This window comes from Eschrichtius robustus, chromosome 14 (genome assembly GCF_028021215.1).
Source record: "Eschrichtius robustus isolate mEscRob2 chromosome 14, mEscRob2.pri, whole genome shotgun sequence".
Lineage (NCBI taxonomy): Eukaryota > Metazoa > Chordata > Mammalia > Artiodactyla > Eschrichtiidae > Eschrichtius > Eschrichtius robustus.
Window position 1 is genome coordinate 15,028,178 of NC_090837.1, and position 14,670 is coordinate 15,042,847.

Genomic DNA, 14,670 nt, shown 5'->3' on the forward strand with positions numbered 1-14,670 from the left:
CTCCGTTCTCACGTCTCACTTTTGTATGGTTCCCCGGGGAGAGGGGGGCGTGGACACGGCCCCAGGCCCACCCCAGTTGGGGTGATGCTGAGAGTTTCGTGGGGGGGGGTCCCATCAGGCCTCTCCGCACCCATGGCCTTCGCCTTGCAGATTCCGCTGAAACGCGACCAGTGGTGGGAAGAGGTGACGATGAGCAAGACAGAGCTTCTTAAGGCAGGGACAGCCGCCTTCTCGCTGGGTGCCCAGCCACGGGGCAGGCGCCATAAACGGCGATCGCCATCAGACTAGCGATGGATGGTGTGCACGCCACACAGACACACACACACACGTTTGCTTACCTGAGTGCAAGGAGGGCATAGAGTACAGCCTCCCCGGGGGCCCCGAGGGTGTGCAGCCAGAGTCTGAAGAGGACGTGGCCCCAGGGAAATGAAGACTCCGTGGGCTGTGTCCTCCCTAGACAGCCCATGTTCTAGAAAGGCAGGGCGGCACGGTGGTTAGCAGCATGGCCCGTGGAGTCAGAGCTGCCTCCTTCCATCTGCGTGAACGTGGGCAAGGGGCTTCATGTCCCCACACCCCAGGCTGCTCATGCCGCAACCGGAAATGATGTGCGCCTTGAGGCAGCCATGAAGATTAAGTGGAAAGCTGCGTGCCAAGCACTCACCACAGGCCGCGGCACAGGGCACCAAAGGAGGCAGAGACAGCAGAGTGTCCCGGGCCCCGCGGGGCAGAGGCGCTGTGCTTTGAAGCCGAGTTATCAGTTGCTTTTTGTCTCCTGAAATGTTAACTGGACACAAATCCAGGAATTGGGGTGCTATCCCCACTTGTCTGTGTTAGGTGTGTGCACTCGCGCTTGTGTTTTAATTGCAGGTTTTGCCTAGTTCCTACCATCAGGGCCCAGGGGTAAAGGAAAACGTGTTTGAATCCTGAGCCTTGCATTTCAAGGCATGGATTCGGGCTCAGCCAACACATTTATGGGCTGAGAACCCGGGATCAGGACAAGCCACCCTCCTCAGGCTAGCAGATGTGCATCCCTCATCACTGGGGTATGAGCCGCCCCGCAGTGTGCCCATCTGCTGGCTGCATCCCTCTGTCCCTCCGTGTGCCCTGAGGCCTGCCCAGCCCCTGTGGGGTCAGAGGCCACGGAGCTCCACTGCTCTGAGAAGGCCTCAGGTTCAGATGTCCTCGTTTCACATTTATTCAGCGATCAGGACCAGTTCCCCAGGAAAGGTAACCCGCCCAGCTGAGCTAGACAGCCTTTATCCCTCCCAGCAGCACTAAGTAATCATCATTTTAAAACTTAACTACTGGGAATTCCCTGGCGGTCCAGTGGTTAGATCGCCACACTTTCACTGCCAAGGGCCGGGTTCAATCCCTGGTCAAGGAACTAAGATCCCACAAGACGTGCAGTGCGGCCAAAAAAATAAATGCATAAACTAAACTACCAAGGGCAACATCACAGGTCCCGGGAATCAGGCCCTGCCCGCGTGCCGGGCGCTGGGTTAAATGAATGGCCATTATCTTCTGTATTCTCAGCACCAAGAAGGTTGAAGCACCTCCACTTTGTAGTTGAGAAAGTGAATACTCAAAAGTTTCTCGCCAGATCAAAGCCAGAAAGCACAAGACCATGCTTTGCGACCCCCTGTGGAGCCCAAGGCCATTACCGGGCCCCACGGCCTCGTTGCCTTGTCACTTCTGGCCCTTGGCTACCTGGCTTGGCCCTCTTTTCCTAGTGGCTTTTTTCTCTCTCCCCGAGGTCAGAGGTGGTGCGTCACCTTCCTGTTTAGTCCCCTCATTCTGGCCCATAGTAGGTCCTCCAGGGATGTTAAGTTGAATTGGATTGAGCTGAGTGGATGGATGGGTGCAAGGAAAAGACATCTATTCATCTATTCAGATTTTAGACGCCACAGCCCGGAAAACAAGTCCCCGGGTGTTTCTCTTAGAAACTTGCCCTCAGCTCCACGGCATCGTAAGTCGGAGTGGCCCAAGGTGCTGAGTGGAGGCCCACAGCTGAAGTTACCAGTATTGTGCAAAGAGCCCCACTTTTTCTGGGGACCAGCTCTTCCCCAGCGGAGGCCAGAGGTAGCTGGAAGGTTTGCTGGGAGCTCGCTCACAGGCGTCCAGGAGCGTTGGCACAGGGACAAAAGTGATCTCTCCCTCAGCGCACAGGACGCTGTCCGCAAGGAGACGATACAAAACATCCCAGGGCAGCAGACTGTCCTCCCAGCAATCAGAGGCCCCTGTTTTTCAAGCCCCTCGGCAGAGAGAGAGCCGAGCCCCCAGCAGGCCCAGCTGGGCCGGTGCTCCCATTCCCTGGGCTTCGCTGCTGTGCTCTGGGCCACGTGGTCATTCTTGGCCACGCTTCCTCCAGGATTTAGGGGCACAGATGGTTTAGGACAGGCTGGCGTCGTCCGTGTTCAGGTGGATTTGGCATCTGCCGAGAGATGCAGCCCTCCCGCTCGGCGAGAGACAGCAGAGGGGCTGAGAGATACCCTGGACGTCTCAGGACAGGAGGCCTGGCCTCAGCCCGGCCCGGGAGCCATGGCCCTTGGGACGGGAGCCCTGCCAAGGGCATCGAATGGGCTTTTGTTGCCAGGAGGCAGAAGCCCGTCTTCCAGGGAGAGCCGCAGAAAGGTCAGGCCCGGCACTGAGCTGGCAGCCTTCCAGCGCCTTCCCTGTTCTGGAAAGGTGGCTGCCAGGCCTGGTCACAGTCTAGCCGGCACTGGAGGCCAGGGCTCTCGGTGCCCACAGTTGGTGGCTTAGGTCAGAGGAGATGAAAGAGGTGTGTTTCCAAGACAGCTGAGGCAGAGAATCGGGTGATGGGGCAGCTCCGGACTGCGGCTAGACCTGCTCAGAGCAGCCCTTGTCGGGCCTCGCATTGTCTAAGACCTGCTCTCTGAAGGGGGCAGTCCATCTGCCCCGGGTCAAGACAGAGGGGCTTCAGGCGACCATCTGTGTCAGCAAACAGAACCTAACCCCAGATGGTTCAAGTGAAGAGAGATACGTGGAGGGGTAAGAAGGGCTCGGGGGGGCTCGCCAGGGATGTGACCCACCCCCACCAGGGCCAGTGGCAGTGGGAGCTGTCGCCACCTTAGGCTAAGGGACCTTAAAGGGACAGGTGAGAGCCTGAGCTGTCAAGGAGGGGCCACCGGCAGGAGCTGTGGTCCTGGAGGGAGGGATCGAGGGAGAAGGTCCCCCGACCTCTCTGCCCCTCCCTCCAACCTCTCACCGGCGACTCGCATTTGCTCGTCCTAAATGGAACCCAAGGCCAGCGAGCCCTGGTTATGCCCTCCAGGGGAGTCAGCTCTGAACGCCCGGAGAAGGGGTGCAGGGGAGGATCAGGAATAAGCAGCACGGGCCCATCGGATGATGAAGGAAGTGGCCCCGAAGTGGCCGGCGGGGGCCTCGTCTTCTACAGCATCCTCCTCTTTGCCAAACCAGTGCCCCCTTAGAGTTCTGTTCTAGACCTTCAGGCTTCGGCACTGACCCAGCTGGGCGATTGGGTGTTAGTGGCACAGGTGACTCTTCCCATCCCAAGGTCCCAAAGTCACGCATGTTGGGAGCAGGGCCTCCTGTCCGTCTCTGTGCCGCACCCAGGACTGTGTATGTGTCAGCTCTTGTCCTAACCAAAGGCAGAGCCTCCCACTTGTACAGGACAGGACAGTCGTGGGCGAGACGTGCTCCTTTCCCTGCTGCCCTCGTGGGCTGAATCTCAGGGGTTGGAGGAGCCAGGGCAGGACATCGAAACCAGCCCTCCGTCTCCAGCCGGGGCCGACCTCAGCGTCCCTCCCAGCCTGGAGACGTGCTTTCACGACCCTCTGTGAAGGTCTTGCTCCACGGTTCGCCCTGCAGATATTTACCGAGCACGCTCTGTCCGGAGCTCTGTGCCAAGGGCAGCCAGGATAGAGGCCTCCCTCCAAGGTTCAAGGTCAAGCCAGGGAGCCCGGCACACAAGCAGGCGTTAATGGGGCAGGTGTTCTTAAGGAGGCTGGGGGCGCAGGGCACGCAGAGGGCACCTGGCTGCAGTCTGTACGAGGGGAGCCCTTCCGAGGCTGAGGGGGATGTTACGAAGGCCCAGGGGTGGAACAGTAGAGGCTGAAAGGCAAAGTAAGAAGGAACTTGACCTGCATACCAACCTTGGCCTCAGTTTTCCTTTCCTTAAAATGGGAGAATGATGTCTGTTCTCATGAGTAGGTTGAGGTCAAGTGCTTAGAGTTCTCTGGAACCCAGGAGATCTCTAATCCGTGGTACGAAGGCCCTTGGATGGCAAGGGAGGAACACGGGCAACAGACGCAGGATTCGGAGAGAAGCAAAGGGCTTCGAACAGCTAACTTTCCACTTCCTCCACTGCGGCGCCCAGCGCTCCGCGGAACCCCGGGCACCCCGAGATGACCGCAGCCCTAGAGCTGAGGTTCGGGAAGTCTCTGTCTGGGAAGAAGGTGGTGTGGGTTTCAGTGGCGTCTAGTGTAGGCACAGAGACCTGGGAGGAAGCTGCTAGACGAGGGCAGGCCAGAGAGGCCGGGGCTGTGCCTGGAACCTTCCCCTGCACTGGCCCGAAAGCGCCAAGGCCCTGGGGCTGTGTCTCCCCGTCACCCTCCCCGGGTCTCACATATAGCAGGCTCTTTGCATGAAGCACAATTACTCGGGATTATCCAAGGCCGATTTTAGCCGGGAATCACTGTGCTCCTGCCTGCGACAGTTTGGGGCCACCACATTCCAACCACTAGGGCTGGAAACACAACCTGATTTCCTATTAACCTGAGGGGACCAGAACCGAGAAGGGTAATTCTGCTGTTTTTGGAGATTCACACATTGTGCTCTAACCTCAAATACAAAAGAGCTTTTGTACCCTACTTACCATTCTTCCTGCTCTTTAGTGATAATGGGAAGTTGAGGGCATACATCATAATAACAACAGCCAACATTTAGGTGAGAATTACCATGGGCCAGGCAGTGTGGCCGTCAGACTTAATAGTTCATTGAATCTGTGCATCCATTCTTTGCTGCTGCCTCTCATTTTACACATGGGGAATCTGAAGCTCAGAGAGGTGAAGCAGCTTGCCCAAGATCACACAGCTTGTAAGTGCTGAAGCAGGGATTTGAACCATAGTAGCCCAGGTCCAGAGCCCCCAGTCTTAATTGCCGTGCCCCCTCACCTCTTAGAGTGAAAAGCCCTTCCAAAGAGATGAGAATTTGCAAGGGGTGATGTCAGAGACAGGCTGGGGGAGGGAATTTTTAGCAACTCCTGTAATGAACAGAGACCGCTCCAGGCTTTGCGTGGCACAGGAATGGAAAGTGGGTTTCCAAGGGTAAGAAAGAAACACAGATGTGACGGCTGGAGTTGGGGCATTTCGCCTAGACTCACCTGCCAGGCTCCAGTACCCCCTTGTTCTAACTCTGACTTAGTTCCTACCAGATGCCGCCTCTTGGCCACCCCCATCCGACCGTGTCCCCGGGACCGCAGCTCCTCAGGGACCCTGGCACCAGGATGGAGTACCCGCCGCGCCAGACTCCCAACCAACTTCACTCCCCCCTCTTAAAACCCCAGCTCCCCCAGTCAGGCTGTTTCTTTGCCTCACCAGCTGAGAACGCATGTGTTTTAAAGCTCTGAATGGGCCATTTCAGCTTCGAGTCCAGATGCATTTTTATATCCGCATGGGAAAAAAAAAAAAAATGCAGAGGCTCTGCTGGCAGTCAGAAAGAGTTTTTTAAATTAACGTTTAAAAAAAAAAACAAAGGAAAGAAAAAGTTTCCTGCACCTGGCCCTTCTCAGAAAAGCACGAAGGAGAACAAAAGCATTTCTTTAATTTGGCCCCATGTCTAATTTTTAAAAGATGCATGTCCTACCCACCTCGCACCGGTGCTTTTCAGATGCAGCCGTCTATCAAATACCTACTCTCTGCCACCCTCGGGGCTGATGGTGTGTAAGTCTCACAGTTAGCCCCATTTTACAGTGAGGAAACTGAAGCTCTTGGGGGGGCAGTTGGCTTACCCAAGGTCACTGTTGCCTTCCTAGGCTGCTGTAAGAGACTGGGTGGCTTAAAACAACAGAAATGTCTTCTCTCACAGTTCTAGAGGCCAAAAGTCCAAGCTCAGCTTGTCAGCAGTGTTGGTTCCTTCTCAGGGAAAATCTATTCCATGCCTCTCTCCTAGCTTCCGGTGACAGCCTGCATTCCCTGGCTGTGGATATCACTCCAGCCTCCTTCGTCACGTGCGTTCACCCTGTCTGTGTCTTCACATGGCCATCTCTTGTAAGGACACCAGTCACACTGGATCAGGGCCCGCCGTACTCCAGGATGTCCTCGTCTTAATTTAACTGCATCTGCAAAGACCCTGTTTGCAGATAAGGTCACAACCTGGGGTGCCAGGTTAGGATTTCCACATCTCTTCTTTTGGGGGACCCAGTCCAACCTCTAACAGCCACAGTGCAGATGAGACCAGAGAGGGACTGGTTCCAATCCAGACCCCTGGTTATACAGCATCAAAGAAGCAAGAGGGGCAAACCCCGCGGCGCCTCTTCTCGTAGCAGATGGCGCTGCCTGCAACCCAGAAGCGGAGACCAAGACGCCACCACCGGCCACTGCTGCTCCCTGGTGCTGACAGCGCCTGGGAGCCCGCCCCTTCAACCTAGCACTAACCCGAGGCCTTTGTGCCAAGAGAAATTGCAACACCACCTTCACGAGAACTAGCATCTATTGAGCACTTACTGTGTGCCCCCAGAGGGTTCTGGGCACTTTGCATGTTAACTCTGTCTTCTTCTGTAGAACCCTAGAGGATAGTGCCGTTAACATTCCCATTTTACAGATGAGGAAACTGAGGCCAGGGAGATTCATTTAACTTGCCCAAGGCCTTGAAGCTAGGAAGTGCAGGACCCGCCCTGCCCAGGCAGGGTGGCCTCAGAGCCCAAGCTCCTGGCTACCAAGTGCAGTGGCCTCTGTGTACCTCAGGGGTGCTTTGGGAAGAGCCCCAGCACAGAGCCAATTTAGCTCTAGACCTGGTGATGTTTAAGAGGGAACTCACTGGTGCCATATGAATCCATTTGTATGAAGTATCCAGAATAGGCAAATCCACAGAGACAGAAAGTAGACTGGTGCTTGCTGGGGGGCAGGGGGAATAGGGAGTGGCTGCAAATGGGTACAGGGTTTCTTTTGCAGTGATGATGATGAAAATGTTCTAAAATAGGTATGGTGGTGGTCACACGACTCTATGAATAGACTAAAAGCCATTGAATTGTAGACGGGTGACTTGTATGATAGTGACTTGTATGTATGGTGAGTTCTATCCCAGTAAAGCTGTTACAAAACAAAAGTCAAAAAGAGGGAAGTAGGCAGAGTGCGGGGGGAGGTCAGGAAGAGTGACGAGCAGGAGGGAAGAACATGTGCAGGTCCCAGGCCGCTGAGCCCGGGGCGGAAGCCAGTGGCTGGGGGGGCCACGGCAGTGCGGCGGCCAAGGGAGCCGCAGCAGAGGGCAGCAGAGAGAGATGGGGGACAGAATCCCCAGGACCGGCGGAGGACGGTGCCGCCCAGTGACGGTGAAGGGCCCGCGTGGTTGTCATCGAGGGGCCGGATGGGCTCGGCTTCCTCAGAGGCACTGCCCCTGGCAGCCGGGTGGGAGGCCAGCCGCCTAACGGGGTCGCCGTCTCCAGATGGGATGGAACACGGGAGGGAAGCCGGCTGCCCGGCCCAGGCCCCAGTCACAGCCCGGACAGCGGATGTATTGAGCGCACGGCCACTTGGCAGCACTGTCCCTGGGCACGTAACCCACTAATGGAACAGAAGTGCCCATCAGCTCCCTACACCCGCACCAGGAAGCAGGTGTCGCGGGGCCAGAGCTGGCCTTTAGGTTTGCGGTGCTGGCGGGTAGGAGACCAGGCTGTAGCGTCTGCCGGTGGGTCTCTGCTCACGCTCTCTGTTTCGTTCCAGAGGGCCTTCAACGCCCTGTGTCACAGCACCCACTTGTACGGCCGGAGGCTGGTGCTGGAGTGGGCCGACTCCGAGGTGAGCCTGCAGACCCTGCGGCGGAAGACGGCCGAGCACTTCCACGGTAAGAGAACTGCCGTCCACGGGCCGGGCTGCGGGGGCCAGGTTCCTGGTCCTCCCTCCATCCCCTTCAGATCTACCCTCCGCCATCCATACGCTTCTCTGTGCCAGTGGGAGGTGCTGACCCGAGTGGGTGGCATTGGTGGCCTGCGTGCGCCTTTGGTTTCCCAGTCAAGTCAGGTCATTGGGAGGCCTGGCAGGAAATCGGGGAGAGGAATAGCCTGGGTCAGGGTGGTTATCCAACCCCCCCCCCCACAACTTCCTGCCTGATTACTGCCGGCTGGCTGTCACTGCCACCAGAGGCCACAGCTCACATCCAGTGGCTCTCTGCACCCAGCACTCTCTGTCCAGGGTCCGGTGGCTGACCCAGGGACCACTTGCCCCGATTTCCCTGCGCCTGCTACCTGTTTACTGGACCCTCCTCAGTTATCCAGTTTGAGCGCCTTCCACTTCCTGCCCGGGCCCCGATGGTCACAGGACCTAGCTCCACCTCTTATACACCTTGGTGGCGTCACACAGCCTCGCCAGTAATGCAGCCCATCCCCAGAAAATACTTAGCCCCTGCCATGTCCCACTGCGAGGAGTGCAGCGGTGACCTCGGGGGGCTTTGGGTCCAGGTGGAAGGGGCTAGGTCCAGAAAGGCCTCCCCGCAGAGGTGACATTTGTGCCCACAGGAGGGTTGCCCAGGGTTGGCCTGAGTGTGACACATCGAGAAACGGGGCAGCCAGTGCGGCTGGAGAGGGCAGCCAGAGGCCTCACACGGGCCTCGCCGTCTCTAGCACATTGTCTAGAAAGAGCATGGAAGCCCTTTGACTCTAGCTCCACCTGCCAAACCCTTCAGAACACACCCCCGTGCCCACCCCAGTGGCCTTTGCTGCCTAATCCTTCCCCACCACACCTCCGGTGGCGGTCACTGTCTCCAAATGCCAGGCAGAACTCTGTGTCTTTGCATGTGCCGTTCCCTCTGCTCAGAATGCCTTGCCTCTCAGTTTTGTTTTTCTTTTTTTTTCCAACCTGGCAAATGCCTATCCAGCCTTTAAGGCCAAGCTCAAATGATACCTCCTCCCAGAAGCCTTCCCTTTCCTCACCCCCCACCCCCCAGGTATCAGTAATGGCTCCGTCCTCTGCTCTCCCACCTGTGTTCCTAAACCTCCTTGCCACGTCGTCATGTATTTCTTTTTTTTTTTTTTAATTTTATTTATTTATTTGGTTGCACCAGGTCTTAGTTGTGGCAGGCGGGCTCCTTAGTTGCGGCATGCACGTGGGATCTAGTTCCCTGACCAGGGATTGAACCTGGGCCCCCTGTATTGGGAGTGTGGAGTCTGAACCACTGCGCCACCAGGGAAGTCCCCGTCCTGTATTTCTTAACGATTCTTCTCCTCGCTGGACTGGCGCCTCCCCCAGGGTGGAGAGCGTGCCGTCGTGTGCCGTCATGTCAACTCTGTCACTGATTGGTTCATCTCCGGGCCCCCGTGCCAGCCTGGGCCAGTCCGAGGCTGGGGAATACATAAGCAAAGGCAAACGAGAAAGCAGAGCCATCAGGGCTAAGTACACAGTCGCAAACACACAACTCAATAAGTCCCCAAATCCTGCCGTGCAGGAGGAGAGCCTATCCTTATCGACAGCCATTGACCGGCCTAAATGCACCCATCGGCAAATGTTTGTGTAAGGGACTCTCCCGTCCCCCTGCCCCCCGCCCACCCACCCCACGGGGGAGTGCAGGCTCAGCAGTCCTGCCCTGCATTGGAGAGCAGCCAGCCCCCTTCAATAAACTGAGCTCCAAAGACAGCATTTACTGCCTTACCCCAGCAGAAAGCCTCGGCTGGAGGCGTTTCTGTGGGATTGGCTATCTCCCCCTATCAGCTGCAGGCCGAGGCCCAGACAGGGGCAAATACAATAATAATATCAGGAAAGACAGCAGGTTATTTGCATACATCTTCCCATTAATGCCCCAACAGCCCCGTGAGGTGGGCCTGATTAGCCCCGTTTTGTGGATGACAGAATTGAGACCAGCCGAGCATTAAAGGGACTCGTGAAAGCTACTGTTTATTAAGGGCTTCCTCTGTGCCGGGCCGTCCTCTGTATGTGACACGCGTTGTCTCTTTCATCCTCACGGCAACCCTTCCAGCCACGGGCACGGCTGTCTACATTTAACAGACAGAGAAAGAGGTTCAGCCGTGTGCCCAAGACATGAGAAAGCCTAGAAAGTGCACAGCTGAGATTTGAACTCTAGACCAGCTCTAGAGCCCTCCGCCCCGCCCTGCCACAACCCCACGCATGGCATTATACTAGCAGATGCCACTTGTAAAAGCCTTGGGCCTTCGTTAGATCTAGGGTGTGTGTGTTTACTGCACGGCTTCCTTCCTCCTGACTCATCCAGCCCCTGAGCCCAGAATGTGCAGGGTCCCTTCCAGAAATGGAGGGAATGGATACTAAATCATAATGAGAAACATAGGGGGCCCTTTAGAATTGACACCCTGCAATGTGCGTGTAACCTTGTCCCCATCTACAGATGAGGAAACCGAGGTGCAGAGGTGAGAAAAGGCCCCACCAAGGCCAGCGCTGGCTGTCAGAGCCCAGCCATGTGTTTGTACTTCTTTTGAGTCCCCTTGAGGGGACATTCCCCCCCTCCCCGAGGTTCTGGAAGGGGCCCCTGGCTCTGAGCTAACCAAGTGTGCAGAAAGGGAGCCCTGAGAGACCCTCCCCAGCACCGCGGGTGGATGTCAGGGTCCCAGCAGGGAACAGAACTCACCCCAAGCCTGCCATGCAGAGGTGGGGGCAGGGTGCAGAGGTGAAGGGGCAGCAGGAGGAAGTGATGTGGGGTCCAGGGAGAGCAGAGGCCTTGGGGATGGCCAGCTGGTCCCCAGGTTTGGAGGGATGCAGCCAGTGCCAGGGCCCTGAACCAAAGCAGGGAGGGAGCCAGGGAAGATATGCCGGCAGCCCCCTCGCCCCCCTCTCTGCTCTGCTCTCCTCCCGGGTCTCGCGTTGGCCCATCCGTCAGCCAGAGGGCCAGGCTCCCCAGTGACTCCTTCCAGGGGATGGAGTAGGACAGGGGAGGGATTGGCGGCACCAAACAGAATATCCAGCATCTGTGGTGACCCACAAAGGTCAGGGCATAGGGCGGAGGTGGGGGGCTGTTTTCTGGGGGGCAGGACCAGCAGTGCCTGGCTTGGTGGGGATGTGTTCCGTCCAGAAGGGTCACTGGCAAACATGGCCAAGTGTCAGACCTCTAGCTGGCCTCACCTGTCTGGGGCGTGAAAAGGCAGCAGAGAGGTAGCCTGAAAGTTCAGGGCCCGAAGAGTCTGAAACAATTACCCATCATATTTATACCGCACATTTGTTTGTTTCCAAACAAATACATGATAATCCTTAGAAAACAAAAGGACACTATCCAGAGCACAGCAAGATATGAGACAGGGATTTTTAACCCAGAATCCATGACACCTTGTCTTCATGGGCCCTAGTCTAGGGCTGGCCTCAGAGGGGCTGTGAACACCCAGAAACGTTATTATCTGGTATGTGTGTGTATGTGTGTGTTTACCTCTCTGGCAAGAGGATCTTTGTTGTCATCAGATTTTCTATCAGGTCGTGGTCCCCAAAAAGTTAGTTTTGGGAGGAAGAGCATCAACTTTGGAATCAACAAGTCCTGGATTCTGTAGCCTCCCAGCTGAGTGTCCCAGGGCAAGTCACTGTGCCCCTGGGGCTTCTGTTTCCCGTTTTACAAATGGGGATACAAGGGTACTGCCTTATGGAGTACTGGTGAAGATGCTCAGGGCAATAACAAGAGCAGCGCGAGCTGCCCTTTTTCTTTTTTACCCACACAACACCCTTAGGAGGTAGATGCCCTTAATCACCCCACTTTACAGATGAAGGGACTGAGGCACGCAGAGATGAAGTAGCTTACCCAGGATCACACAGGCAGTAAGTGGTAGAAGCAGGGATTGAACTCGGACAGTCTGGCTACAGCGTGCCGTCCTTGGGGTGACTGCTCCCTACATCCTTCCCAAGTAAGCAGGACACCGCGGGGGGAAACAGGGTAGACGAGTCGGCTGAGAACAGGTGCTCTGGAAGTGTCAGCCCTCTCACCCACCCACCCCATTGTCTGCTTGATGTCTTTGGAAACGGGGTGCCCACGGCAGCCCTGAATACTCAGAATAGGGCTGCTGGCCTCCTGCCCTCCTGACTGGACCCTTTTCCCTGCTCTGCCCCTTCCCTGTGGTGAAAAATACCCGCTTGTTTGTGTTGAAATCCGCATTGTTCAGAGCGTCCAGGGCCCTGGCAGACTCCGAGGGCAGGTGGGATCCATGCCCAGTTCCCTCCCCCGGCCCTGATCTGTGCCAGGAAGGCACTCAGGACTCAGGTGGAGGCCCCGAGCCCCATTTGCCCAGCCTGAGCACCGAGGCCACGACAAAGGGCTCCCTGTGGAAGGTGGGCCTCGGAATGAAAGGCAGGCGTCTTAACCGTTGGGCGGGACCCAGCAGAAAGCTTGCTGGCGACACCGTGGCCTCTGAGCTGCCCCTGCCCTCGGGGACAGAGGGGGGTGGCCAGAGAAATAGAGAGCAGCTTTGGCCCTACTGTGGCCGGTACAATCAGAGTTCACCTCTGCCTCTGGGATCCAGCTCCCCTGGGGGAGGCTGTGGGGGTGGGGTGCTGGTGGGCCGAGAGCTGCCCAGGCCCTGTGACCAGCCCTTCTCGCCTCCATTGGTCCCTGACAAGCCTAGGTCAAGACACACAGCTCCATGTGCAGTTCAGGCCAGGTAATACTAATTACTATTATTATTACCATGACAACTTTTCATCTGTTAAGCCTCACTCCATGCCAGGTACTATCTATGGGCTTTCACAGGTATTACTCCTGTGGAATCCTGGGAGGTAAATACCATCATTATCCTCAGTTTCACAGACGAGAAAATTGAGGCACAGAGAGGGCAGATGATTTCCCCAGGGGCGCCCAGCTACTAGTGGCCGAGTCAGGAGTCAGACCTGGGCTCTTAGCCACCCTGCTGGCTTCATATGAGCAGCTATGCACCGCTACCCCTTAACGTTTCACCCCAGTGTGCGTCCTCGTGTCCATTCTGTTTCCTCAGGTAAGTCACTCGGCCTCAGCTTTGTCATCTGTACAGTGGGACTAGGGTGCCTACCTCATAGGGGAATTGGGGGGCTCACAGGAGACGAGGCCTCCAAAGCTCTCGGTGCACAGTGAGAAAGCAGCAAGTATTACTTATCTTCCCCTCCCCTGCAAGGCGCTAATGCTTCTTCCTTCTCCGGGCCGCCAAGAACACTCCCTGTTTTCCTTGCATTCCGGTGGCTCCAGGCCGAGGGAGGGTGCTCTCTGGGTGGAGGAACGAGACATAAAGAGGAACCCCGGTTTTTAGGAGCCCGGACAACAAGGAACGTGTGAGAGAGGGAGGGAGGGAGGGAGGGAGAATGAATGAGAATGAATAGCCCATCACCTGGGCAGCACTCAGGACGGTACGTTTGCATCTGTAGATGCCACCTGTCCCCATGCCTGGCACGTGGCAGGCTATGATTAGCACACAGTAACAGCAAGGAGGAGGAGAGGATTCCTCGCCGGTAAAAGTGCGTGATGTCTTGCTTTCCGATGCAGTCGTGGGAACTAAACACACCCAGCACCCAGTCTGGACGTCGCCACTTATCTAGGCTCCCTATCCGCAGCCAAAAAAGCTCTTTTCAAACCTCCCCCGCCCCCGCCGGCACCCCCTCCCCAAGCAGGAGGGTCTTCATTTCACCCACTGTCCCTGTATCGTGGCAGGGCATTAGATATTCCCTTGCAAGTTGATGCTTACGAAATACCCATCAAATGAAACAGCCGAGGGCAGCTCTTTGAAAGTTGTTCAAAAAGCTGCCCTGGGTAGGCAAAGCCCTTGACCCCAGACAGCGGTGCTTGGGCCAAGGGAAGAGCAAGACGGCCCTCTTCCTCAGAGCCACCCTCTCCTCTCCCCTGTCCTCTCCCTGCCTTCCTTCCCGGCCCCCGGAATCAGCCTTCTCAGCTGCAGCTCGGCAGCCCCCGGCAGGTGAAGTGCTATTCTTCAGTGCCTCACGTGCGGGCGGGTGAAAAGAGAGAGCGCAGAGGGAAGAAAGAGGAAAGTCGGCCACTGGCTGTGTCCTTTTCTTCCGGAGCGTGTTACAAACCAGCAGGGTCGCGGCATCGAGAAGCTTTCAGGGCCCCGGCAGGCCGCAGTACCTGCGAGTGCCGCCGAAAGAATATAATGGTACGGAAGCAATCCGCCCGCACAGCCCTCTGTTTTCGAGCGGGCACAGCCAGGGAGGCCTAGGCAAACAGGCTTTTATTGGGCCGGGAGCGTGGCTCTGCTTCCCGGCGTTGTCTTATTCCAGCTGGGAGGACTGATGGGCTGTGGTTAGCGGCTGCACCTCTCACCTCCGGAGCTGGGAGCGCAGACATGACCGGCATGGCAAGTGGCTGGCAGCGCTGCCGTCGCCCGCCCGCCCGCCCGCCCCCACCCTCGGCCGAACCAGGCCAGCCTGGGATGCGAGATCTGCCGTCTTCAGGCCCAGACGGTGGGCGCCTGTCCCATCGGTCACTGGCCTCCAGCACGGTGGCCCTCCTAGCCAGGAAGGAGGGAGCCCGACTCCTGGGGCCCTTGCCCCATCA

General features: G+C 57.0%; 1 protein-coding gene across 2 annotated transcripts in view; it reads left to right on the forward strand.

Annotated features, from left to right (window-relative positions):
• RBM19 (RNA binding motif protein 19) overlaps nucleotides 1-14,670 on the forward strand; it is a 125,056-nt gene that overhangs the window by 94,849 nt on the left and 15,537 nt on the right. For both annotated transcript variants that reach the window (XM_068563194.1, XM_068563195.1), the window contains exon 23: nucleotides 7,920-8,040. In XM_068563194.1, coding sequence (XP_068419295.1) covers nucleotides 7,920-8,040 — 121 coding nt within the window. The remainder of the gene's footprint in view (nucleotides 1-7,919; nucleotides 8,041-14,670) is intronic.